The following is a 27,757-nucleotide window of genomic DNA, read 5'->3' as shown; positions in this document are numbered from 1 at the left end:
GATTAAAATAAACTATTCGCGAAGACATAGGTTACATTTCTTGTTAGTGCTATTATAGGGTTTGCACTTTTTTAGTACTTTCCATTTAATGCGAAATGTTTTGTTTGCGTCCTTCAGGGTCCATATATGTTCAGATAGTTCCGTCGCATTTCGTCTGTTGGCGTTTCGGAAGAATGTGTTGCGGTTTCGGTATCGTTCTTTAAAGTTTGATCCCAGTCTCACGTACGATTCTGTTGTTGTTACAGTCGTTACCGTCGTTTGGCAGACCACGTTCGCTTGGATGCATTTACCATCAAGTGGGCATTCTGCTTTCTTCCTGCAGTTGCAGCTCGGGTCATGATTTTGGTTTGGGGTCGTTGCTACATTTTAGAGTATCTGTTTGTTATGTGATGTCATGTTTGGCATGCATGAGAAGCTGAGTTTTAGTGTGTCTGTTGAAGATCTTGTTTAATGGGTGGTTCTTGGGGAATCATTTGTCGACGATGGATAAAAATTTCTGTACAATTGACAATTTTTAAATCTCCAATATTTAGCATACATTGACATAAACACTCTAATATAAACTTATCAATATAAGCTCAAATTCTTTTACTCAGATGTAGCAACGGTATGAAACATGATTTAGCCAAACAAAGGTCTGTGAGCTCTAGGGCACAAATTCAAGAAGTTTGTTGACAAAACGGTTTCCTTCTTGAACAAATTCAAAAACTGATGACCAAATTGCAAGTACGTTCGCATAATTTGTCATGCGTGATGTATTCCTTGGCCCGCCAATTTTTCTGAAAATGCGTAATAACAATGCTCCGCGCGATAACCCATGAAGGTTCAGGATTTTTCTGGCGGAGGAATCAAACACAAGAATTGTCATCGCAGGACTGAGTGTGACACGATAGCGATTGCGTCACCGATTACATCTCTATAAAGTTAAATTGGAAAATTAAGTCTAATCGGTGGTCACCCAAATCAAAGCTATTCAGCGGTACTTTCTTTTTGAGCTATTTTGATGTTTACTATGCGTTGATCGAACTTGTAAGTCTCTGGATGAAAACCTAAGGCGTGGACATTAAAATAAAAGCTAAAGAGCAGCAGTTTTCTCAAGCGTGGATTTCGGCATTTCTTAAAGTTGACCTTTGAAAGTTAGAACGGGTTAATGGATCCTATTCACCTAAACATCGAGCACCTCTGCTGTCCTATTATTCCAAGCGTTCACTAAGTCAGAAACTGTCTCTCTTTTCCCCTCTTCCTCAGCGTGCACTTGCGATCGATCGTTCGATTCGAAATGTCCATTCTTCTGCTGTGAAACATTCGCGTTGCTTGCGGTGAGGTCTGCATTCGAACCTTTGGAATTCTTTGAATTTTCTGAGCATTCTGCTGCATCTTGCGAAGGTCCCGAAGAAAGCTGCAAAACCTCACTATACTTTTCTGTTTCGATTTCGCATTCGCGTTTTGCATGCCCCCCATCTACATCGGAGTTAAATTCGCGGAGTTAAATTGATTCGCGTGTTGCTCGTGCGACAAACCTTCCAAAGGTTCATGATTTCTTGCACAACTGTCACCCTCGCTAATTTGCCAATCAGACGAAACCGAATGCACCATGTTCAAGCTACCTCCTCTTCTCTTATGCTATATCCACGGGCTTTAATCCTTACGTTTTCGCTTTCTTCGCCACTCGACATGCTATCATTGCCATCACCTTTTGTTCTAACGGCTCAAGAACCCTCTCTGCGCTAAGGGAAACCGTTCACGAACGCTTCACAACCGACACCAAATGTTTTGATTCGAAAGAATAGTGACTCGCAGAATACATCGGGGAAAGAGAGGGGGAGCTAAGGAAGCGAAAAAAAATGAGGGAGTTCGGGGCCCTCCCCTCCCCTTCCCCGATTACTTAACTCGCCGCCTCACGGCCCGAGTACAAAGAACGCGAAGAATTTGATAACGCTACCGAAAACTTAACTCGTGCCGCTCCAGTACAAAAAACGAGACCGAGAACAATAACTCGTGGCCCGAAGTCTTATCTCTCGGCCCATCGCGACTCTAAAAATAGAAAAGAATTTGATAACGCTACCGAAACCTTAACTCGTGCCGCCTTACGGCCCGAGTAATAATTTACAATGCCGTCAATAACTAGAAGAACAATTATGCGGATCACACGGTATAACAAAAATACGGGATTCCCGTCATGATAGCATTTCCTGTCAGTTACATGTTCGACACAGAATTCGACTAAAATGGCCAGGAGTTTATTTCCAAACCTTGCAGTTTCGGTGAATTGAATTTACGAAATTAAAGCCGACAGCTAGAAACGAGACAAGAGATCACACGGCTTAAAACAAAAACTAACTTGTATTACAAAACAATTTAACATAATCCAAAGAAATTAACATAAAACTACCAGCCGGTACCTGCAGCCTAATAAAGCGCATTTTTTAATTGAGCGTTTATTTACTGCGATTTTCGTGGCAATTGTAAGCGAGATTTGATATCGTCCGTGTTAACTCCCGGGATTTAAGTTGCAATGGGTCTCCTATACGGTGTCACAGTCAACAGAAAGGCTACCTTGAGAAATCCCAAGGGAACTATATTACTTTATTCATTAGCCTCGGCATACAAAAGAAAAGTTAAAGAAGAAAGGAAGTACAAAAGTTTTAAGACTTTCACTCATGTGTATATTATATTGGCAATAGCCAAGGTTACTAAGGAAAGAAAGAAGGGAAAGACAGTTAAGACTAATAATTTGACCGAAAAATGAATAATCATACAGCGAGGGTGCGAAATATTTAAAAGTAGAAGTACAAAAGTTTTAAGACTTTCACTCATGTGTATATTATATTGGCAATAGCCAAGGTTACTAAGGAAAAGAAAGAAAGGAAAGACAGTTAAAAATAATAATTTGACCGAAAAATGAACAATCATACAGCGAGAATGCAAAATATTTACAGATATGTATCGCGCATGCGCAAATGCCATTTTAGATCTTAAATCGCTCTGAAAAAGAAAATCACGACCTTGTTTGAATAGTAATGTTTTCGTACGTTTTAGAAAGAAAATGGTTCAATTCAAAGAAAAATCAAAATTCCGCGTCCCACAACTGTTAGAAACAAAGCACAAAGCCTTATATATAGGCACCAAGCACAAGTAAACATACTGGAAGCGTAGGGTGCTATTACGAATATCTCCATCGCATCGCCTTCGGGGCTGATCTGGTGATATCCGTAACAGCTTTGGTTAGGTACCGCTCTAGGACACCAATGCCAACCCAAAGTTTCTATATCTAGTCACTCCCGATGCCTTGCGCACGGTCGAGGGACGCTTTCATAACCTCCATTGGAGCGTTTCGGTTTAAACGTATCCTCGTTTCACTTGCCTAAATTTGTAGGATACTGACTTAGTCAGTGACTCGCTTCCAAAGGCACTGCAAGACGCAGTATGCCATCCTTTTTACTCTTTATTTATTTAGTTATTTACTTATTTATTTATTTATTTATTATTTTTTAAGTGCTACGGACAGTAACTGTAACACTTTAGCCGTTATATCATTTCGTTCACCGCTAACTTGTAAAAGAGTTTGTAATAACACAGCTGTTCGAAGATTATTAAAACAGATTCAAAACGATCTAATAGGTTAACAACATGGATCAGTTATGCTCAGTAATATTTAAAAAGAAACGCATAATCGATAAACGTTCAGTGGTGTTAAAAATATCATTGGAAATTTTTCATTTTACGTTTTATGTTAACCATGTGAAATTGCACTGTTTCAACAAAGTTTAGCAAGAATGCAAATGAAAACAGTCGCATTTGTGCAATAGTTCATCAAGAGTTGACTCCGTAGTGTTTGAATCACTGGAAAACAGAACTAACAAAAATAATTTACAATGCCGTCAATAACTAGAAGAACAATTATACGGATTTTGTTGCAATTAGACCGGAACGTATTATGATGTGCTTCGCTTCGCTTTATTGATTAAGTGTAACCTTGTCTATTGCCAATATAATATACACATGCGTGAAAGTCTGAAAACTTTTGTACTTCCATTCTTCTTTAAGGCCTGGGGCAAACGTCCAATCTTAGTCGAACTTAATTCGTCGAACCTATTAATTTTGAAATAGGCGCATGAATGGTGCGACGTTTGCCGCAATTAAGTTCGACTCAAATTAATTGGTTCCACTCCAGCATAAGTTCGACTTGCGAAGTCGGATAATGCGACAGTGGCTCGGCGTTACAGCAAACGCCGTTCTAAACACGCGCTGAACTCAATTCATAAATCATGCAAATTACAAAATAATTGATTCACAAAAAGTCACAAAAATACCGACTCCCCTATCTGCCAAACGCTATTCCCCCCTTAATTCCCCCCCCCCTCCTGACGAGCATGCGCTGTAGAAAGACAATTTCGCGACCAGAAATGGCGAGCTATCGAAAGTCATTGCTGACATCGCACAGCGTGATGGAAATGTGTTTTTCGTGTTTCATGAACACTAAATATAAATGATTGAAATGCAAATTGCCTATTTGCAATAAATACTCAGTGTTTGAGTGTTTTATTTCTATTCTTCGCAATTAATTGCCAAAGAAAAGCCCGACGAGCACTGTATTTCGGCATTTCGCTAGCAAAATTCGACGCAACTTAGATTCGTTGTTTGCCCTAGGCCTTAACTTTTCTTTTGTATGGCGACGCTAATGAATAACGTAATATAGTTCCCTTGGGATTCCTCAAGGTAGCCTTTCTGACCCATTGCAACTTAAATCCCGGGAGTTATCACGGACGATATCAAATCTCGCTTAAAATTGCCACGAAAATCGCAGTAAATAATCGCTCAATTAAAGCAGCGCTTTATGATTAGACTGCAGGTACCGGCTGGTAGTTTTATGTTAATTTCTTTGGATTATTATTTTTAATTGTTTTGTAACTAAAAAGTTAGTTTTTGTTTTAAGCCGTGTGATCTCTTGTCTCGCCTCTACCTGTCGGCTTTAATTTCGTGAATTCGATTCACCGAGACTGCAAAGTTTGGAAATATAAAAACTCTGATCATTGCAGTCGAATTTTGTGTCGAACATGTATCTGACAGGAATGCTATCATGACGGGAATCCCTTATTTTTGTTATGCCGTTTAATCCGTATAATTGTTCTTCTAGTTATTGACGGTATTGTTAATTATTTTCGTTAGTTCTGTTTTCCAATGATTCAAACACAACGGAGTCAACTCTTGATGAACTATTGCACAAATGCGACTGTTTAAATTCGTATTCCTGCTAAACTTAATTGCAACAATGCAATTTTAAAACATGCTTAAAATAAAACGTTAAGTGAATAATTTCCAATAATTTTTTAACACCACTGAACTTTTATCGATTATGCTTTCCTTTTTAAAGATTACTGAGCATAACCAATTCATGTAGTCAACCTCTTAGATCGTTTTGAATCTGTTTTAATAATCTTTTCGAACAACTGTGTTATTACAAACTCTTTTACAAGTTAGCGGTGAACGAAATGATATATCTGCTAAACTGTTTCAGTTACTGTCCGTAGCACCTAAAAACTAAAAAATAAAAAAAAAAAAAGAGTAAAAAGGATGGCATACTGCGTCTTGCAGTGCCTTTGGAAGCGAGTCACTGACTAAGTCAGTATCCTACAGATTTAGGCAAGTGAAACGAGGATACGTTTAAACCGAAACGCTCCAATGGAGGTTATGAAAGCGTCCCTCGACCGTGCGCAAGGCATCGGGAGTGACTAGATATAGAAACTTTGGGTTGGCATTGGTGTCCTAGAGCGGTACCTAACCAAAGCTGTTACGGATATCACCAGATCAGCCCCGAAGGCGATGCGATGGAGATATTCGTAATAGCACCCTACGCTTCCAGTATGTTACTTGTGCTTGGTGCCTATATATAAGGCTTTGTGCTTTGTTTCTAACAGTTGTGGGATGGGGAATTTTGATTTTTCTTTGAATTGAACCATTTTCTTTCTAAAACTTACGAAACCATTACTTTTCAAACAAATTTGGTTGTATGGTCGTAATTTTATTTTTCCGAGCGATTTAAGATCTAAAATAGCATTTGCGCATGCGCGATACAAATTTGTAAAATATTTCGCTCTCTCGCTGTATGATTGTTAATTTTTCGATCAAGTTGTTAGTCTTAACTGTTTTTCCCTTCTTTCTTTTCCTTAGTAACTTTGGCTATTGCCAATATAATATACACATGCGTACAAGTCTTAAAACTTTTGTACTTCCTTTCTTCTTTAACTTTTCTTTTGTATGGCGAGGCTAATGAATAAAGTATTATAGTTCCCTTGGGATTCCTCAAGGTAGCCTTTCTGTTGACTGTGACACCCTATAGAAGACCCTTTGCAAATTAAATCCCGGGAGTTAACACGGACGATATTAAATCGCACTAAATAATTTTCAATTTAAAGATCGTTTTATTAGGCTGCAGGTGCCGGCTGGTAGTTTTATGTTTATTTCTTTGGACTATTTTAAATTGTTTTGTACTACAAGTTAGTTTTTGTTTTAAGCCGTGTGATCTCTTGTCTCGCTTCTACCTGTCGGCTTTAATTTCGTAAATTCGATTCACCGAAACTGCTAAGTTTGGAAATAAACTCCTGATCATTGTAGTCGAATTTTGTGTCGAACATGTGCCTGACAGGAAATTGGCTATCCTGCTGGAATTCCCTTATTCTTGTTATGCTGTATAATCGTAAATAAATCGCAAATGAATCGTGGCGACACACGCTGGAAGTTTACGCAGGCGATTTGACCGCCGCCAAAAAAATCACATAAAAAACGCCTGTACCTGTGAAAAGGGCAGTTTCAAGGGTGGTTTTGCATCGTGGCATAATGCACCAGTCATCTCCAGCAGTAACCATCTCCTTCGGGCTGATCCCGGGCATTAGGATTTTTTGAAAACAAACTGGCAAATACCACACGGCCGGGACAAACAAGTTGTTAAAATGCTCCATGTAAAAAACGTTAATTTCGTTGTTTTCGGACTTACCTTCATTCTAATCAAAGCTAATTTAGGCCAAACTAAGTCTCATGTATTTCTTATATCCGTCTGTGTTGTTCAAGTGATCTTTCGTTCCATGCATCTACGATCTCATTCTTGTCCTTCTGTCCTTAGACATAGTTAAGACAAGTGTATCGTCTTTGCAGATGTACTGTTATTTGAAAGGAAGTGACAGTACTATGAGGTGAAACTCCCGGGGCTGTCAAATGCCCCAGGGTAGGCTAATGCCCCCCTCTAATTGAATGATGCATAAATGTCCTGCGTCAATTTCCATTGTCGCGTACTTTTTAGGTGCCGTAGGGACGGACGCGAATTTGAATATCTTCATGGGCGAAAACCAGAGGCGATCTATGAACAGCTTACGTACACGTAGACATTTCTAAACAGAGGGAGTCGTACGTCACCCCCACCCCGGGGTACTCGTTACGCTCTCTCCGTTCGCCGCAACCTCCTTCCCAGGCCATATAGCGCTTAACAAGCGAGCCGAGCTTCCTGCCTGAGGCTTGGGACCGAACGCGATAGCGTATGGCGTACCGATCGCGATAAGTCTTTACGATCAACTCAACGGGTTACGTCACGTTCGGTAACGCGCCAAGAACGACTCGAAAACGAGGCTGTGTTCGCCGTTGTTGTCCACCCCACCCTCTCTTGTAAGCCCGAGAGTTAACCCACGCCCAATGTTTTAAGTTCCGCAAGCAGGCAGCTTAAGGCTTCGTCCCTCAAAGCTTTTCGGTGCTTTGGCAACGCACTCACCTTAAGGTGGGGCTCTACCTGAATTTGAGTGAAATTTGAAGAGGTTTTAAGAATGAATAGAAGAAAGAAAATGATTTTTGGAACACTAACAGACAGTCGATAACCACGCAAGAGCACCCAAGGTTTCTAGTGGACTAACATGGTATCCGTCTATTAATTATTAACTACAAATTCTAATTTTAAAACTTCACTAAATCTTCAACATTTCCTATTTCTTTTAATTTTACCAATCCTTCAAGAAAAATAAATTCCTTCCAAATATACCTACAAATCACCCAAAAATTCATAAAACATCCCAAATCATTGATTTGTGTTATGAATGGAGGGTTTTTGTATTGCTTGAAATGCAAACAAGATATTTCCATTTGACCGATTTTAGGCGGCGTGAAAACTGCTTTCAGGTGAACCCCCACCTTAAAGGGAGGGGTTCACATTTCAGCGCATGTGCATGGAGCTAAAGGTTTTTTTTCTCTTTCTTCTCATATTTTATGGCCTTAAAAATCCCACTCACATGTACTTCAGTAATCACATTCTATAATTAGTCCAATCAGAATGACTGATGACCAAAATTCACAGAAAATGCTAGTGGACTGTACTTTTTTTGTCGATATTGAATTTAGTGTTGACCCGTAGGATTTATTCCACGGTTGATGTGTTTACAGTTATTTGCATGCGAAATAACGCATATCATATGAAAAAATTACCACCCGAGTTACCTATTCCCCTCCGAATGGTTCATAAACAACGAATAAAATTAAACAGGCTTCCAAGGGTCGTAGCGAGCAAAGGCGAAAAAGTATATTTTGATTCATGGATATGCGCAAAACCGTGAACCCCTCCCTTTAACATCTTTGAAACAACAACAGAATGCTTCCGGTACACTCTCACCTTATCCGCGGTAAAAGTAGCTTTCTGCGCGCCCGCTTTCATATCCCACACGATCAGCGTTTTCCCCTCGTAGGATACAACCAAGTCCCCTTTAGACGCGACCACATCGATTCGAAGATTGCTGAAATGACTGCTGGGAAGGATGTGGAGAGGGGTCCCTAACGAGCAAGGAAAAAAGAGCCACGTAATGTATTTTTTTAACAATAACTGTCAAAATTCCCGCGTGCTGATTGGCTCGGAACTATTGTATGTAAGAGTACAGAAAACAAAAAATGACATCAGGTGTATGTAACACGCGTCCTTTCTCAACGGAATATAAAGCCAGTTCTGCGCATTGAATAAATCGACGATCGTTTTCTATGATCCGTATTCTTATAGACAATAAAATGACACCACAAAATGTTCAAAACTTTGCAGTGAACATTTTAAGACGTCATGTTTTTGATCTGTAAGAGTAAAGACCATAGAAAACTGCCGTCGATTTGTTAAATGCACAGCTGCGCTAATTTGGGAGACTTTAAATTACAGAAAGTTATATCACAAATGGCATGGAAAATAGACAAATCCAACTGACTGGAGGTTGATCAATTCGCTATTTACAAACGTTGTCTAGGCGTTAAACACAGAACTTCTATGAAACAAATCTAAGCGGTTAAAGAAGGACTTCAATCCCGGGATCTTTGGATTTTAAGTACAACGCCCTAACCACTGAGCAAGGCCACCTCGTCAAAGTGCACTTTAAAGACTCGTTGACCAAAGCACTTTACGAAGGGAATTTAAATGGCCGATTAGAGGTAAGATTATATTTCTTCTAAGCAATTTTAGGACAGAGTTTTGCAGCAAGTTTAACTGCGATTTTTATCGTCCGTCCAATCTCCCAGCGATCTTCGAGGCGGGCTTTAAAGCGACGATAATTAGTCACAAACCTTGCTCTATATTCCAGCAAATAATGTTCAAGTCTTTGTGCGCTGTCATCACTCGACTATTGTCCATTACTGCCAGAGAAATAGTGTCCGTATCGTCCTTATACCGCAAGTCATGCGCAAGCTTCTCTGAAATGGAAGAAGTGGTTTTGTTTATATCAGCAAAGCAATTCTCCCCATCGATTCCAGTAAAAATTTGCCATAAAGAACATACCAGGCAAATTGATTATTCCACCAGACAAAAGATTACTTTATAGAGAATCACTGATTCTCAAATGAGAATGAGTGGCGCCACTTTCTCAACCAACTGTGTAGAAGTTAAACTAACTGACTAACTGTGACTTGGTCGCGCGCGTTTCCGCCCTTGACTTCATTTGTTGGTAGTAGCTTCAAGTTCTGATTGGTTAACTGTGTTTGCTTTGACTGGTCAGTGATTACTTTGATTTCGGTTTAACGAAATCCAATTGAAAACTTCTTAAGGCGAAGTGTTTTGTTAGTTTGTCAAAGGAAACATTTCAGTTACACTAAAAAAGGACGATCTATTTTTGCCACCCATTCACCACGACTTTCTCAAAAGAGTTATATGAGCTGAAAGCCTTTTCGAGGGGGACAATCACGTTCTCTCAACTACTTCTATAAGAAATTGTACAGACCATTGAGGAGAATTGCCATTTTGATATAAGTTTGAATACACTTACTTCTCTGTATATCCCAGACAGCTGTGTGTCGGATGTAATCAGCTTTCTTTGCTTTGCGCGCACTGGATACAAAAAACCGACCATCAGGTGTAAACTCTGCATGTGACACAGTCAGCCTCTCATACCCCTCCCTCTCTATCACAAACATTTCCTCTCTCGTTTCCAGGTTCCACACAAACTGTCGGTCGCACGGTTTTTCCGTAACCCACAGCGCGACCGTGCCTTCGGCATTCACGAGAAAGTTTTGAATGTCAAGTTCCGGTCTGCTTGATTTCAACACCGCGACCTGGTCTCCTGTTTCGACGTCGTACAATGTCAAATTCTTGCGATCGTGGGAGAAGGTCAAAATTTCTTTCCTGTTGTTTACAACGCAGATGTCATCGATCCCTAACATGTCATAGTCCGGTATTTGTCCTTTGAGAACTGTGACAACTTTCCACGTTTCTAAGTCCACTATTACAACGCGCTTGTCGACACGAAGTGCGACTCTTCGATCATTGATGATTTGTAAGTAACTCGTTGTTATACCAGTAACTTTTCGAACTGGCAACATTGTGGGCAGATCCCAAATAGTCACACAAAAGTTGTCGATACCCAGTCGGCCCACTGTCACCAAGTGTCGGGAGTTGTCGGGAATCGAGTAGATGTTCGTCAGCACCTCGGGCTTTCCGACCTCACGGTGAACATCTTCCCTCGTTAGATCCCAGACTCTTACAACGTTGTCACCGCCGGAAGTGAGAATTACATCACAGTCAACCGCGAAGGCCCTGGAGACGTAATTGGGATGTTGAAGGACGTCCTTTCTTTCACCGCTTTCAAGATCAATTAGAGCGACTTTATCACGCTTAGGAAACACCAACATGCTATGCGTCGGATCGATTGAGGCATTTTGGATCCAGTCATCGATTTTGCACTTGTAAGTTCGTAACAGCTGACCTTCATCGACCGAGTACAGATCGATCTTCATTTTCTTAGCAACGAGAACCTCGTTCTCAGATTTCATCACTATCTGCGTAAGATGAAGGAATTCCTCTTCGTCTATTTCTTCAAAAACTCTGATCGAGTGAAGTATTTTGCAGTCTTTGACGTCGATGACTTTCAAGGAGTTTTCATCTTCTTTGGAGTTGCAGAGGACAATGTCGTTCCATGTAGATATCAGGCTATTCTGCCCCGCATTGCCAACTGGTTTAATGCTTGGAAACTGATGCAGGATTTTCCCAGAAGAGGTTAAGATCACATTCAAACTCTTCTCTTTGAGGAAGACAATTTTGGAACCTTTCTCACCCGCTAAAGTGAATGGAGGATAGCTTTCAAAGAACTTTGTCTCCACCCTGTCGAATTAAAATAAATTAAAAGGGAATGAAAACAACACGCCGATTAATTTCCGCGCGATCTCACTGGACAAAACACGTCACGTGGTACAAAATCGGACGGTGGTTATTTAACAATTATCCTGCGAAATCGCGCAGAATATCGCCTGATACTTAGCGACGAGGGTATATTCCGCAAGATTGAGCAGGATAATTGTTTTATTATTCAACAAAATTGATAACAAAGCACAGTTTTATTGCGGAAAAGCTGGAGACGATCTTTATTCTGCCATTTTTCTCCTCGACACACGAAATTACGTATATCGCAGGATATCTGTTGACTACGGACGACGAATTTTCAGTGCATCATTACCATATTTGGGCAGTGTTACAATGTGTTGAATAATAACATACGTTAACAGTCATCCGATTTGATGACAGTCGCCCGACTTGTTTTTGACACACACACACAAAAAAAACTGAAAGCAAGAAAGAGCATCACTGTTTTAGGTCTAAGGTTGTTGTAAACCAATCCAAGTTTAATAAAATCTAGTTATGTCGTAGTTTTCACTTTCATTTATCGTTGGGTTGTTAATGAAGGCCCAAACGCTTTGACAGTTAACAGTCAAACTTGCACCATTCACCTGTGCAGTATTTCACCAGTTTCGAATGATATCACACTGATTCCACTCTTGGACGAAACCACAATGATTTCATCGTCGCAACAGCACTTTACCAAGCCAATCTCTTCCCCAGCCTCCGGCACGGTCAGCAGTAATGTACCGTCAATGATGTCCCATACTTTAACCACGCCGCCTTGTGAGCCTATGCCAGACGAAAGAACAACAGCAATTATACTACTGCACTTACTATTATGCTGTTATCATTGTACAGTTGTGCTGACATAAACAACTTCTTGATGGAACAAACTTCCTTACGTAACGAACCTCCCAGTTGCGGTGGGTTCTGGAAGGTCGGCATTTTCCCAGACACCCGCGCGCGCTACGTTGTACCCCAGGACTCCGCGATTTTAAGAGGGGCTGGGAACAAGCCTATTACCATACAGAGAAGTCTCTTAAATACTGGGCTAGAGCAGAATAACTCCCCAAAGTCATCTCACAAGAGTTTATTCCAAGTTAATGTTCTCTGTGTAACAGATCAAGCGAACTTTTTGAAAAGCTTGGATTCTAAAGAATATGGACGTACTTGTCTCAAATAAAAAGTTGGCTTCGTCTTTGTGCAACTGCTAAACTCTTTAGAAATGCAGCGTGTTAGAAAAACGTATTTAGCAGCGCCGACCCTGGTTCGTCCCCAGTCCTTTCTCTCATAAGGATGCACACGTCCATACGATTTAAAAATAAGAGAAGCGACTGGGACCGAGACAATTGCTGGCCATCTTAAGGACGGCGCCTACTTTTGTTACTGCGCATACGTTCTGCGCATCTCGAGATACTCGGGTTTCCTATGGGTGGTGCCTACTAATACAGGGATATTTTTGCGCAGTTTAAAACTATGCAGAGAAAGCAGAACTTAGCAAATGCTCTTGGTATCCAAAAAGAAAATTGGGGGTAACCATGCATTTTTCAGAGATAATAAAGCTTCAATTTTGAAAATAAAAACTCCATATGTTGCTTTGTATTTTACTATTTTTTAGAATAATTGTTGCTTCATTATCTCTAAAAAATGCGTGGTTCCCCCCAATTTTCTTTTTCGATTCCAATAGGCCTTGCTAAGATCTGATTTCCCCTCATAGTGATAAACCGCGCAAAAATACTTCCCTATTAGTAGGCACCGTCCTTAACTGTTACTCAGTTATGATCCTCAAAGGATACTGGACGTAAATACCTGTCACGGCGTATTTTCCGTCACTTGTAGCCGCTAGACCATACACTGCACTTGCCGAGTGACCAACTAACGTCTGGACCAACTGACCACCGGGTGGAGTCAGGAAACCTCTGGATGGAATGAGTGTGGGCTCGGGAGGACTGCCAGAGTCCAGAACAAGCTTTGAAAGCACCTGCGGTCATTAACAGTGGTTATGTGATACGTGTATTAGCCATTCCAACCTTCGTGATACAAGTTGTGCTGGGTTTGAGGTTTTCACGCGAACAATGCGCTTCGTCTAAAGCGTATAGGAAACGTGCAAAAGTCAACTCTCTTTATCGCGAGAACCCTCGGGACCGCGAGTTAGTGTCCTTAACAGCGAGAGTCCGTAATAGCGGCAATTTATATATATAAAAATATATTTTTGCCGGGCATTTAGTTGTTGTTCGTATTATTGGGGTGTCCGTAATAGCAAGGTGTCCGCAAGGCGAGGGTTGACTGTGGCGAGAGTTCCTAATAGGAGAGATTTATTTCAGTCAAACGTCTCTAATAATGTCCTGTTGCCGGGGATTTAGTTGCTGTCCGTATTCCGTAATATTGAGGTGTCCGCAAGGCGAGAGTTGACTGTATATTTGTGAAAGAAAGTTCATTTTGTGTCACACGCTAAAGAGCGAGGCATAGTCATACTTGTATTGGCTGTTTCTTTGTGTTACAAATTGTGCTGGGTTAGACTGCAAGCAGTCCCTTTCTGGTTAGTCGAGAGGGTGCGCTCAGAGCGCAGCGAGACTGGAGCGAGGAGAAACAAACGAGAAAAGACTGGGGGAGAGGCGCCTCTCCCCAAGCCACCCTCCGCTCGTTCACCTCCCGGTTTTTCGCGCTCTGCTATTTTGCGCGACCTCTCCACTATCCAGAAAGGGACTGCTGCTTGCAGTCTATGCTGTGTTGCATGTTTTCAATTAAACACTCGCATATACAGTCCATTAATCACAAATGACGGTGGCGGGTGCTTAAGAAATGATGACGATCCGTGCGGTTGACATTTATGACTCACATTGTCCCGTGACGTTTTAAGCAAGATTAACAATCCGTGCGTTTAATTGCTAGTAAACGGTCCGTGAGAAAAGCGACGCTCCGTGTTAAATGTGCAGACCGTTGACATCAACCGCGCTCACATTTCGCTGATGTGATAACGAGATGCGCGCTCCGTATTCGGACCGGAAGCAAGGATGATTGTTATTAAGGTTGGTACTAGAATGGATACCCCCAAACAAGGTTGGACACCTTATGATTTTTACACAACAAAAATCTTACTTCAAACGGTAAAAGAACTTTAAAAAGTCAAATTAGTGTACTTCTTGAACCTGATTTGCTTCATATCTCCTGACCATATACACTAGACTCCAGAGAGCTAGCTGATGAAAATGGCTATTTTTAACTAATTTCAGAGAGTTAGCCATGACAACAAATGACAGCGAACCTAGGCCTAAATTGTGTGTAGATCAGTGCTTAACTCCCAAAAGAGATGTTCCCTGCCTAAATAGAGCTCTATTCTCTCAGCTCTCTGCTTAACGAATGGCTTCAGTTCTCGTCCACGTCAGGGTTATCACGATTAAGAACACTACATTGTGTACACACCATAAGGTGTCCAGCCTTGTTTTGGGTGGAGAGAACCAAGCGATGAGGTTGGATTATATTATAAAGCGTGATATTTTTGTTCGTTCTTCGGAGACAAAGCCAAACAAAAATAATGTTTTTTATTGCATCCAAGCTAGAACTTACTGGAGAGAGCTTGGTCGGAATCACTTGAAAGGCACTCTGAACCTTACACTGAAACAAAGAAAATACAAAGGAACGTAACACAGGATTTAGGTGAAAGAAGTAAAGAGGTGAAGAGACAAAACGGCAAAGAAAAGAAGAACATTAAAAGAAAAAAAAAAAGGTCCACAGGACAACCATTAGGCTGGAGCTTAGCGTGAAGCAACTTGGAATATCACGCCCTCCCCACCCCCACTTCCTCCCAAAGAATAGGATTCAACATGGTAGGGTTTTTCTAACGGTGCCCTATTGTACCCTAGTGTCTATCATTTTTTGAGTGGCTTTTCACTAGATCTGCTCCTTTCAAAAGCTCTGTTTTCATTGAACCCTTATAACCTGTAGCTACATTGTTTTTTCGGGCCGCGAACATTGTTCTGTTGTTCGTTATTTTGTCCTCTCGACCAGGTCGCCCCTGCGCAGTTATCCTGTGCAGTTTCTTTAATGCGCTATCAATAAAAAGAAGGACACCGAACATCAGTGTTTTCCTGTCAGCAGAAACAACAGCATAACAAGAAACAAACAAACAAACAAACAAACAAAACCTGTGCTACAGACCTCATAAATCCTTGCAACAAACTGCGCGGCTAGTTGCTTGGGGTCGCTCAAAATGGCGTCTTGGGCGAGTTGAAGAGTTTCTGCAACAGCGGCAATATCAGGATCATCTACAGCATTCATAGCCATGTAGAAATTATCCAAAACAGACCTGTCAAAAACAGCAGCGATAAAGGTCAATCTAGAGCATTAGAAATTAGCGATTAAAGTATACAACTAAGTAATTAATAAGAGGTACTTCCGTCTGGTGTTGTAGGTAGTTGTTCTAAGTTTTCAGTCTGTGGATAAAACCATTCACATGGAGGCTAATGAACAGTACTTTCCTGTGGTGTGGTTTATTATGCTGTAGAAGGTTCTAACGTTTTGTCATGAAAGGTGTTAGTCATTGTGGTTTGAAATGATAGATTAAGATAAAAAAATTTGTCTCACGATTGTGTAGCATAGATGTTTAATCGTCTCTTCTAATTTTTTGTGCGCATGGGTGAAATCCTAATGTGTGACCATTCAATGAAAGCTACTGAGCAGTACTTTCATATTCATTCATAAAAGCATCTAAGCAGTGCTTCTATGTGGTTCCGTTTGTTTCCCATCATCATCATTATCATCATCGTCGTCATCATCATCATCGTCATCATCATCATCGTCGTAGTCATCATCTTCATCATCATCGTCATTTGCATCATTTCGGCGATATTATTATTATCATTATCGCTTGACACGGACACACTGATAAGGGAGACTGCTAGCCTTACCTTAGTGAACGCACTTCTATCTTTGTACTGAGCCAGTGAAAGTTGCAAAGCACTTCGTTTTTCAACTCTTCCCATCTTTCACCTCGAATCAGCTGCACAGGAAGTTCGTGAAGTTTCCTCAAATTGTATCTGCCTTTGGATAATAACAGTGGCTGGCCAGAAATGCTCGCCAAGCGAACCAGTTTGCCGTGAATTTGAGTAGTTTCGTTTGTGTCCTCCTCTGCAGGCAAAAAAGAATAAACTTTCATATCACGGATTTTTTCGTGTTCTGTTTACCACATTGTACAACGAATTTCTCAGTAACTCCTGAGTCTGCATTGACTGAGCTGTACTTTCCTGTAATGCCGTTTATTTAACAATTATCCTGCGAAATCGCGCGGAATATCGCCTGATACTTTGCCGACGAGGCCGTAGGCCGAGTTGGCTAAAATCAGGAGATATTCCGCAAGATTGAGCAGGATAATTGTTTTACTATTCAACACATTGAAAAAAGGCACAGTTTCAGTGCAGAAAAGCTGGAGAATTTTTCGAACGACGAATGTTTAGTAAAACATGACCATATCTGGGTAGTGTTACGATGTGTTAATAATAACACGATGTATAAGATGGCTCTAACTTTTGAGTATGCGGTAAAATCCTAAAGTGTGACCATTCAAACGAAAGCTACTGAGCAGTACTTTCCTGTGGTGCTGTTTATAATGCTATACAAGGTGACTGATTCTTACTTTCGTTTCTGTGGATGAAAGCCTAAAGTGTGACCATTCAAATGAAAGCTACTGAGCAGTACTTTCTTGTGGTGCTGTTTATTATGCTGCACAAGATTGTGCTAACTTTTGAGACTGTGCATTGCTCCTACAAGTGAAAGCTATTAGTAGTTCTTTCGGGTTTTGTTGTTAAAATCTTTCCCAAAGTGGTTCTAAAACTTGAAGCCGTGGATGAAATCTAACTGTGCAAATAGTTAACATAACTGTTCTTTGGCTGACAAGCAAAGAGTTCATAATGTTCTGCATGGGTCCGCAGTAATTGGCTTGCGTTGTTGCGGGTTCCCTGCCATATTGTGTTCTTACTGCATTCTGTAAGTTGTTGATCATTATTGAAACGTATTATCTGTTGGCGAAGCTAATAAAATAAATTCAAAACTCATTTATAATTCATAAGCCCATTGACCTATCAAATGGTCGATAATACATCACGTGTAGTGACTTTATATCGATAAACCTCCGCCAGCCTTATTAGTATGCGGTATTTTATCAGCTGATAAAACACCCGACATTAGTATGCGGTGTTTTTCTCGTATGCTAATTTCCACCGTTCACAAAAGCATAATTGTTATGAACTCTATTGACACTTGCTTCTCCAGGAATGTTTTTGAAGCCGTTCAAAAAACTCGCAGCACGTGTTTTATCGGGTCTAAAACCACTCGGCTGCGCCTCGTGGTTTTAAGCCCGATAAGACACTCCTGCTCGTTTTTTTAAACATTACATAAATAAATAAATAAATAAATAAATAAATAAATAAATAAATAAATTTTGCAAAATTTCGCTCACCAACAAAACGTCTTCCCAAGAAGTAATCAGCAATGGCACTATGAATGGCCTTCTTCTTAAACGGATCAGACAGGTACCTATCCACAGCGGCTTGAGCAAACTGCCTGTGGTACCAACATGTGACTTGGGTGCCGTCCGCCCCCCTGTCAACCAGGTACGAAGCGAGATCTGCTCTTATTCTGACCCAAAGCAGGGGGGGAAGGCGTCGGATTGGCGGGGTCCAGTACTGGAATACATCATGGAGGACAGCTTCGTCACAGGATAAAATGTCTTCGAGCTCGTTTGTAGTCAAACCTTGTGACGCTATGTTAGAAGCGAGCCATGATATAGTAACCAATGTTTGGTTTTATCAACAGTTCACGTTCAGTTTATTTTTTTTTGCCAGAATTCTTGCACATCGTTACAAGATAAATATATATCAAAATACAAAAGATAAATAAATAACAAAAGAGAGGGACCATTGGGGCTTATACGAGCTACAGGCTCCACAAAAAATTACAACTTTCAAATCAGGATTTTAGGCGTAGCTTATTTAACTTATCAATACATTTAGGGTAAAAAGTAAGTACACAATCAAACACACACAGGCAGCAAAACATAAAACAGCACGTTCAAAACAGGAGTAGTCCATTTAGGAGAAATGATCTTAATTTAGACTTAAACAGAGAAATATTCTCAGCATTCTGAATTTCTGAATTGAAGGAATTAAACAGTTTAGGTCCTTGAAAACTTATTGCAAACTGTCTGATACAACAACAACAATCTTTATTCTTGCCCAGAAATTATACAGTGTTAACATAAATGCAAGAAACAAAAAAATACTATGGAAGAGCTCAGCCACTTAGAAATAGCAAGCTAATGGAACTAGGTGGCTGGGCCAAGCGGAAAAATTTGCAAATACCCTACATTAACATAGAACATAGATATTCGTTCTACAGGGAAATAAGTAAAAGGAATTGCAATGTCTGGTATTGTAACGATGAATATGACTTGTGAGCAAAAACATTTCTTTGAATGCATCAGGAAGGAATAAGGTGGAGTGGAAAAGGTAATTTGGCCACCATAAAGAGATTTGAGAGCTGACGCAGTCGAGCGTTAGCGCTTCGTCAGAGGGAATCAGGGAATTGTGGGTTGTATGTGGTTTATATATCGAGCAGTAGAGCTATGCTAGTGGCGAGGGTTCATTTCTTCATATGACGCAATTTAAACAATATGTAAGTTACGGCTCACTCCCTTTATGAACTTCAGAACGACCAATTTAGACAATCACATTATTCCGAAAAATCAAACTAATACAAAATAAGTGAACGTCCCAATGAAAGAATAGATAAATCAATAAAATGAATGATTGAATGAATGGATAGATGAATGGATGGATGGATGGATGGGTGGAGGGAGGGAGGAAGGAGGGAAGGAAGGAAGGAAGGAAGGAAGGAAGGAAGGAAGGAAGGAAGGAAGGAAGGAAGGAAGGAAGGAAGGAAAGAAGGAAGGAAGGAAGGAAGGAAGGAAGGAAGGAAGAAAGAAAGGAAGGAAGGAGGGAAGGAAGGAGGGAAGGAAGGAAGGAAGGAAGAAAGGAAGGAAGGAAGGATGGAAGGAGGGAGAGAAGGAAGGAGGGAAGAAAGAAAGGAAGGAAGGAAGGAAGGAAGGAAGGAAGGAAGGAAGGAAGGAAGGAAGGAAGGAAGGAAGGAAGGAAGGAAGGAAGGAGCGAACGAATGAAAGAACGAACGAACGAAAACAACTTTTACAGTAGAGACATACTATAGGAAAAAAGTACAAAATATAAATTAAAATATAAAATCGATCTTTAAGACATTAAATTTAATTAGTATTATTGTAATCTGTGTATTACTTGGTTACAGTTGACAACAAATAATCTAAAATAAAGAAGCACCTTCTTTCAAAATAATTGAAGGTTTGTTTCGGTAATTACCTGCAGTTAAGTAGCCAAGAGCATGTCGCACAAGCACCTCTCCATGTTGTACTTCAACTCTTTGAAACAATTTGTCAATGGCCTTTCGTATTGTCGTCTCTAAGCACGTTTCACTGGGTGACGTGTAGGACCTCCAGAGGCATGCTTCATCATATGAGATCTTTAGGAACAAGGGAAGGGGGCATTGTTTGAATGCATCTTTGAGCACCTGTAGCTGATGCTCCTGAAGAGCCTTGTTGTCGGCGTTGAGCCACTGGGTCAATATGGCGGACACGTCTTCTGAAGACAATTCGGGAATGGCTACAAAACATTTTGGATTCTTGAAAAGTGCCTGAAATGAAACAACAATATATCAGTCAAATCTGTATACAGTTGATACTTTAGTAATTTGACACTCGCCGTCACTCATTATCAATACGCAAATCTATTTGGTGGTGAGCAATTAAAAAATACTAAGAAATAAAGTTGATTCTTGTCTCCGGAATATTCAAATTCCTTTGTGACAATTCACGTCTAAAGAGCCAATTCATTTATACTGACGAAGCCCTTCTGACAAGAGCGAAAGTTTCAGAACGTGTTTAATTTCAATTTCTAGTCCCGGTGGAAGTGAATTGTCACAAATGAATAAGCTTTACCGTTTATCTCAAGGTACGATCGCCTATTAGCATGACTCGGTGACCGCCTATCAGCCAAACTTGCAATCTGATAGGCCATTTTTCGAGTTGCTGTGAACCTCATTATGAAAGCGAGGCTAAGTGCAAAGCTTTTCATATGAAAGCTAGTTTTGTTTGAATATGAATGAAAACTAATTTTCGTAATAATAACTTTGCAATTAGCCTCGCTTTCAGAATGAGGTTCAGAGCAACTCGGAAATGGCCAATTGGCTACCAATTGTTGATAGATTAACCTGGGAGTGCATGAAAGGAAAATCGCCGAATTCGCAGAACAACAAGCTAAAGATAAACTACGTTTAACACATTTCTGTGTTGAGTAGATCGGCTCGCTCTCGGTTTCTACTGGCTGATATATGACTCGGACCTTCGTCCTTCGCCTACTCTCTGCCATCAAAGTTCACCACTAAATTTTCTCCAAGTCTGATTGGTTGAAATTGATCTTGTGACATGACAGTGTTCATTCGCCGAGAGACACTATCAGCGCATAGTGTCCTACCGGCGGAAATGCCCGGATGGATAATACTCGTCCGCTAAAAAAAACCTCCCATCTATTCTTCCAGTTTATTAAGAAATAGGTTGCTTTCATTGTATTTTTATCATGTGTAGTCACCTTGTTCATCCGTTTCGACTCGTTCGTTCGTTCGTTTCAACTTTTCTCCTAAAGGTCAGTGAAATTGCCCAAGGTATTGTAGGTGAACTGTAAATTCGTTGAATTGTCCACCAAGACAATTATATTCCGTCGCTTTTTCTTCGTGCGATAGTAATTAATTTGTTTGTGCCTCGTTCTCTAAAATTTTGTAACGTTTTTAACAATTTTGGGCGTATGTCAGCATAATGCAGTGGAACAAAAATACCTTAAGCGTTGGAAAGCATTTGTACTCTACGTCAGGCAGCGTCGATACGATGAACTTGACATGAGGCGGCAGTTGCCTTGGAAACCACGTCAACTTGCGCGCGCCGTGCAGTGGAGAGAGCTGATCTAGTGAGTCCAGGATGATCACTAATGGCTGCTCTTTTGTGGCGCTTGACAAAAAGCTTGGAAACTGGTCAAAGACGCCCTTAGTTGTCTAAAAAGAAAAGTTAGCTTAATGCAGTGTAAAGTTTGGCTAAGTTAGGAGATAACAAGAAGTCCTGGGGGCAATTAACAGAAGAATTATCATTGCAGTTATGAGAGTAGTCTGAAATGTCAGCCGTCTCCTCTCCCTAACCCACAGGGGGCGTGGGAGAGAGAGACGTCTGAATTCCGAGCGTTATAATGTCGTCCGTTGACGTCACGCACTTTTGCAAATATGGTAGGTAGTTTTTGATTGGTTCTTCCCTAATTGAAATAGATAACCATTTCTTATTGGTCGAACTTGCGAAAACAGATATTACATTTCGGCGGCGAATATAAAGTGTTGACAGGCCAGACACAACTCGTAAGTTCCTGGTGTGAAAAGTGACTTCTCGTTTAACGTGGTTTTGCTCTCGCGAGTATATCTCTTGAAGATTTTCCTTTTTGGTATGAGATAAGTGGGAGGCTCTTTCAATATTTCTCGAGCCGGGTGGTAAGTTGTGAAGATGGGAAGAATTTCATTTCGCACTTTCTCGTTTTGTTGTAAAGCCGACTTCCGTTCAGTGAATTTAATCTCAGAGGTTATTTTTTTCAATGAGATTTTGTTGATAGCCTCTTGCCTGAAGGGGCGTCTTGAAGTTGGTGGTATTGCAATAGAATAATTTCACTGAGTAGTTGGTTATCAGAAGTCTCAGCGATTCTACAATCATGCGGGAATCCTTGACATTCGCACGCACTTTAAACCTACAGAGACCTTCCAGAGGGGTCCTTCCAGTACACATTTTTCTTCCTGCCACCCACCGGGGTCAGAAAAGGACTAATCAAAAATGAAGCCCTGAGACGTCTTCGAAACACCTCCTCTGCAAAATCATTCTATTACAATATCATCCACTTCAAAACGCACTTTTGGGCTAGAGGCTACCCTCACAATCTCATTGAAAAAATAACCTCTGACTTTCACTGAACGGAAGTCGGCTTTACAACAAAACGATAAAGTGAGAAACAAAATTCTTTCATAACTGTCACAACTTACCACTCGGCGTTGCCTAACCTCAAAAACATCTTGAGGAGCAAATGACTTTTAATTCAAAACCAACCATTCCTTCGAGAAATAATCTGAAGGACCTACTCTTATTTCATACAAAAAAAAAAACTGTCAAAAAAAGCAAAACCATAACGAAAAGTCACATTTCATACCACCATACCACGTTAATATGAGTCGTGTCTGGCCATGGCCTGTCAACACTTTATTTACTAATAACATTTATCGGAACATTTTTCAATTCATCTTTGGTGGAAAATGAAGTGCGACAGCTGGTGCGACCCCGTTCATACATTCTTGATGCTTTGTATTCAAATTTTACGGCTTACAAAACGCACACAACCTCCTACATTATGCATGCTGCAATGCTTCCATGCGCTTTCATGACTCGTGGCCGCCATTTGGTTTCAAAGGTTTTTATTTATCGCCGTACGGGTGCCGTACGAATAGCCACTGTATTTATTTTTGCAAATTTGCCAAAATTACTGTGTGACGTCAACGGACGACATTATAACGCTCGGAATTCAGACGTCTCTCTCTCCCGCTCCCCCTGTGGGTTAGGGAGAAGAGACGGCTGACATTTCAGACTATTATGAAAGAGCCTGAAAAGTTTTAAGCTCGAACGGGATTCGCACCCATCCCCGCTGCGATACCTGAAGAGAAACCAACAACAACGAAAAGATGAAAAAAATAATAATAAAAAATATAACTCTTGAAATGGGCAAGCTTGAGGTTATCCCTATGTAGAAATAGAATCATTTCCGAGTTGCTTTTAACCTCATTATGAAAGCGAGGTTTTGTGCATACTGTAGCTTTTATTATAAAACTTAGTTTTCATTCATTTAACCTCATTATGAAAGCGAGGCTTCGTGCATACTGTAGTTTTTATTTTGAAACTTAGTTCTCATTCATATGCAAAGATAACTAATTTTCAAATGAAAGGCTTTGCATTAAGTCTCGCTTTCGTCACGAGGTTCAAAGCAACTCGAAAATGGCCTCTTTCTCCAACATTCCGCATGTATTTCACTTTCGCTAGGGAAGGTTGTTGCGGACACGGCTGTATCGTTACTTTGGAGGCACATCTTGGTTCTCGAAAACATGAAAACGTCTTCAAGAGCCCACCCACAAGTACAGTGTATCTATTGTCAAACCCAACATTTTTTTTTTTTTACAGATTAATGGCCTTCTGTGCACACGTACCCGGTGAAAACGGGCAACGATTCGAAAACGCAACTTTTACAAAACGCTCTGCAGAGCGGAGATTTTTCATACCGCCCATTTAGGTTTTCGTGTGGACAGCTGAAAACGCAACTTCGAAAGGTTTTCCAAAAGGTCTGCTTGCGGTGACCGTTTTAATCTGATACGTGCCACTGGACGACAGGCAAAAACGAAAAAAACAACTTTGCGTTTTCAAACAAAAAAAAAAGGGAGCTTAAGCAACGACGACGGCAACGGCAACGAAAACGTCACCCGAAAATATATCTTTATTTCATTTGTGCTACTTCGCGATTATTTCAACTCGCTCAACTGTTACAAAAATGGCGAACTATCCAGGAACCAAATTGGTAGGAGTGGCGTACAAGTTAAGAAAGAAAATGAAAAATTCACCGTCGTGCGTTCACGTTTTCCACAAAACCTTAAATGTGGTCATTTCACGTTGTTGTTTTGCAGAGGACCGCAAAGAAATGTACCAAAATGTAAAACGCACGTGCAGAGCGATTGTTTTTGCTCATTAAAGGTATTGTTTTGCGGCGTTGTCGTTGCCGTCGCCGTCGTCGTTGCTTAAGCTCCCTAATGATAGGTGTTAACGGGGCGTAAATGAATTAAGAAACATTGAAGGTTACTTACGCGTGGAATTTTAGTGCTCAACTTGTACACGTGTTTGACTTGCCACAAAATAGTTTTTAGCACGCGCCGGATCGATGAACTTCTGGGCGTGGTTCCTAGAAACCTACAAAATCCGCACCGTACATTAACCTAAAAATTGATTCAAATGCGTTCTATTTACTATATAGCAAGGGAAATTTGCCAGAATTTAATTTTGGGAATTGGCGAAGTGAGGATTGCGGGATCAATGCCCTACGAAAACCGATTTAGAAATAATGAAATTTTCTCTGATTCAAAACCGGAATAAACCGATTAGACGATAGGCAAAACTGTAATGAGGTAAATACTTTATTTTAGGTAAAGTAAATACTATAACGGTTGTTTTATAGCTTCAGGTGGTTATCTTTTAAGTTTGAAACCGGTGTCATTCACGCGTAGCAGTTTCTAGTTTTTGGACAAATTGCGCGTGGGAACTTGTTTTTCAAGATGAAACAAATCGAAAAACAAAATGAAAGAACATTTAAAATTAAAACTCAGCCAGCGACCAAGCAGTGAAATAAATATAAATATTGTCTGTTCTCTCAACCGGGCGATTAGGAATAACAATATTTTCACTTGTACTGCAAATATAATCACCTAAGACAAATACAGACTTTCTGGTCCATAAATTCACTTATTGCCTTGGCTGCCATCGCCATCACGGCCGTTTTGCCACAACCAGACTTTCCGTGAATCACTAAGGGGTATTGACTTGGGCCCTTGATATAATCCTCGATATCCTGAGGGATAAATGACATTATATATTACTCACTACTAGACTACAAGCAGTCCCTCGTTGTAAAGCTAGGGAGACATGCGAGAGTGTGCGAAAATTACCTCTTGCGAGGAGAAGAGTGCGTTTCTTTGAGTTTTCTCGGTCAGTAATTCAAACCCTTGGAGCCTGATAGCACAAGATTCACCGGAGCGCGTGTGAGTTTCAGGCCAAAGGACAGCGAGCGTTTGAACTCTACTCAACTCTCAGAGACTCTACATGTCGTTTGTCCTGGGCTACAAAGCCCGACTACTCAAGATTGTGCGCTTGTAATCCATGAGTTCAAAAACCATCACTCATCAAACTTTTTGTTTTGCGACAACCTTCGTTACCTTGCTTACATCAAAATTTAGAACTACCATGATAAATTTCTATACATGCACCTTTAGCGTCGATTGTCTTCCGTACACAACTTCAACTTTCTTCTTGCAAAACAGTGTGTGCTGTATGACCTCCATGTACACCAAGTTTTCTGTTTCAGCCGCTTTGTGCTCTGCAATGCTCTCTGTGATCATGTCCTTCATCTTGGTTTCAAAGTCTTCACAAAATTGATCGATATATTTCTTGTGTATATCAGCAGTTGGATCAATACCTAGAAGACAAAAAACAAACAAACAAATTAATAAATGAATAATTCAAAAACGTATCAATAATTCATAAGCTCATTGATCTATCAAATGGTTTTAGAACCCGATAAAACCTCCTCTTTATTAGTATGTGGTGTTTAATGTTTTTCTCGTATGCTAATTTCCAACGTTCTCAAGAGCATCATTGTTATGAACTGATTAAATCTGTTCGGATGCTTAAGCTGAAAATTTTTAAAAGTTACAGAAAGTTTTAGGAAACGGAATGTTATCAGTTTCCCGAATTAACGAACTGTTGCTGGCTTTACGAAAATGGTAGTTGACTTTTCCCACGCTTTTTTTAACAAGATATATGCCCATCCGAAAACAAAAGGAATTAGTTTACCAGTGTTACGAAAATTTGAGGTGATACTTTGCCGAAGAAAACTTTTCATTTTCTTTAAAAATATAAATCCGATTTTCTGAGGCGATCCCAGGCCTTCCGAACAGAGATATCCACCAAAATGAATCGATGGGTACCGGTGACAAATGATACACCGGGAGGAGCTGTAGCCTCCAGTGAGTTCAACAGCCAGCCAAATGCTAGTTGGCGTACGAATGGCCTTGCTGCCTCATTTCTCGCCTGGGACGATGATGATTTAATACTGAGTAAACAGTTCTTCTGCAAGCCAGTTGGACACTCTAACTATAGACCAACCAAATCCAAAACCCAGCACACCTCCTCTCACTACAACCAAAGGAATGAAATTTTGACACGATAAAATTACCTTTTGGCGTCCATGTGGAATCATACGTGAAGATATTTTCTATCGCCATCGCTTCCTTCATCTTCTCGTTCTTCAAGTTGTGCAAAAGGACCTGAGGATGTGCCTCATCGCTGTGCTTGATTCCATTTGGTCTGTCATCAAGATACTTCAACACTTCTGGATGTTCCGCATTTGCGGGTGAGTCCAGACCACTGATTACTCGGTGAAACCATACACAAGATCGTTTAGGGTTTTCAGCTTGTAGCAGGCCATATTCAATTTCCTCTTCACAAACTGGAGAAAAGAAGGAAAAGTTGCATGCAGTTGAAAGCTTAAAGAGGAAGTATCACGCGAATTTGATGTCATTTCAAAACCCAAAAATGGTTGTCGTCCACGGAAACAACAAATAATTGTGTAGCTTTGTTATAAATTATCACCCCAGTGCAATAAAACGGTCGATTAGTACATTGTATAAGTGCCTCTGGCCAGAGACAGAGTAGGTCGGAATGGATTGAAACTTGAAAAATGTTGGGCTAACGTTTTTCAAGTTCTCGCATTTTTGTTTCCAAAATGTGCTAGAACAGATCACGAGTTGTTCCTTTCAAGAATTGAGTTGATTTCTTTCCTTTCGTTGTTCTAGAATTATTTTGTAGCTAAAGGAAGGTCTTATTTCACCACTTGTAACAACAGAGGTAAAGAAAGCCGATGATATTTCCCCTTTAAGTGACAAATGGTCAAAAGTGAAACATTTGGCCTTAAAAGTGAGGTTGCTGAAGAATCCCCCCCCCCCCCCCGCCGCATTAAAAGGGTCATTTTTGACAAACTGGAAGCGCCTATTATAGACTGCTAGCATTGCCAGGCCCTTAATGTAAATAGTGGAGCAGCTGAGTTAAAAGGAGTAATGGAGCCAAGGGGGAGCTAACCGAACCAATTTGTTTTGAAACGCAAATATTCCTTTCAATAATAAGTCCTCCGTAAAAACAAGCCAGGCTTCCCAAAATTAAGTTCCTGACAAAATCCT

General features: G+C 40.5%; 1 protein-coding gene and 2 long non-coding RNA genes across 4 annotated transcripts in view; 1 reads left to right on the top strand and 2 right to left on the bottom strand.

Moving 5' to 3' along the window:
• Positions 1 to 13,168, top strand: part of LOC146483171 (uncharacterized) — a 221,800-nt gene extending 208,632 nt beyond the window's left edge. Inside the window, exon 2 of the long non-coding RNA XR_014863976.1 lies at positions 13,113 to 13,168. This is a non-coding gene — a long non-coding RNA (uncharacterized LOC146483171). The remainder of the gene's footprint in view (positions 1 to 13,112) is intronic.
• LOC146483170 (NACHT domain- and WD repeat-containing protein 1-like) overlaps positions 1 to 27,757 on the bottom strand; it is a 39,268-nt gene that overhangs the window by 3,944 nt on the left and 7,567 nt on the right. For both annotated transcript variants that reach the window (XM_085106341.1, XM_085106342.1), the window contains 15 exons: positions 26,758 to 27,030; positions 25,790 to 25,998; positions 25,232 to 25,374; positions 24,617 to 24,719; positions 21,527 to 21,739; positions 19,999 to 20,329; positions 18,069 to 18,371; positions 16,522 to 16,741; positions 15,773 to 15,920; positions 15,182 to 15,229; positions 13,424 to 13,595; positions 12,223 to 12,403; positions 10,269 to 11,599; positions 9,574 to 9,699; positions 8,648 to 8,805 (listed from right to left, as the gene is read on the bottom strand). In XM_085106341.1, coding sequence (XP_084962467.1) covers positions 8,648 to 8,805; positions 9,574 to 9,699; positions 10,269 to 11,599; positions 12,223 to 12,403; positions 13,424 to 13,595; positions 15,182 to 15,229; positions 15,773 to 15,920; positions 16,522 to 16,741; positions 18,069 to 18,371; positions 19,999 to 20,329; positions 21,527 to 21,739; positions 24,617 to 24,719; positions 25,232 to 25,374; positions 25,790 to 25,998; positions 26,758 to 27,030 — 3,959 coding nt within the window. The remainder of the gene's footprint in view (positions 1 to 8,647; positions 8,806 to 9,573; positions 9,700 to 10,268; positions 11,600 to 12,222; positions 12,404 to 13,423; positions 13,596 to 15,181; positions 15,230 to 15,772; positions 15,921 to 16,521; positions 16,742 to 18,068; positions 18,372 to 19,998; positions 20,330 to 21,526; positions 21,740 to 24,616; positions 24,720 to 25,231; positions 25,375 to 25,789; positions 25,999 to 26,757; positions 27,031 to 27,757) is intronic.
• On the bottom strand, positions 245 to 2,774 carry LOC146483172 (uncharacterized). The gene is made up of 2 exons (XR_014863903.1): positions 2,111 to 2,774; positions 245 to 2,076 (listed from the first exon to the last, which is right to left on the bottom strand). It is a non-coding gene; the product is annotated as an uncharacterized LOC146483172 (long non-coding RNA).

Source organism: Pavona decussata, unplaced genomic scaffold (genome assembly GCF_977016875.1).
Source record: "Pavona decussata unplaced genomic scaffold, jaPavDecu1.1 SCAFFOLD_40, whole genome shotgun sequence".
Lineage (NCBI taxonomy): Eukaryota > Metazoa > Cnidaria > Anthozoa > Scleractinia > Agariciidae > Pavona > Pavona decussata.
The sequence above is the reverse complement of the archived record's forward strand: the minus strand, read 5'-3'. Positions and strand labels throughout refer to the sequence as shown.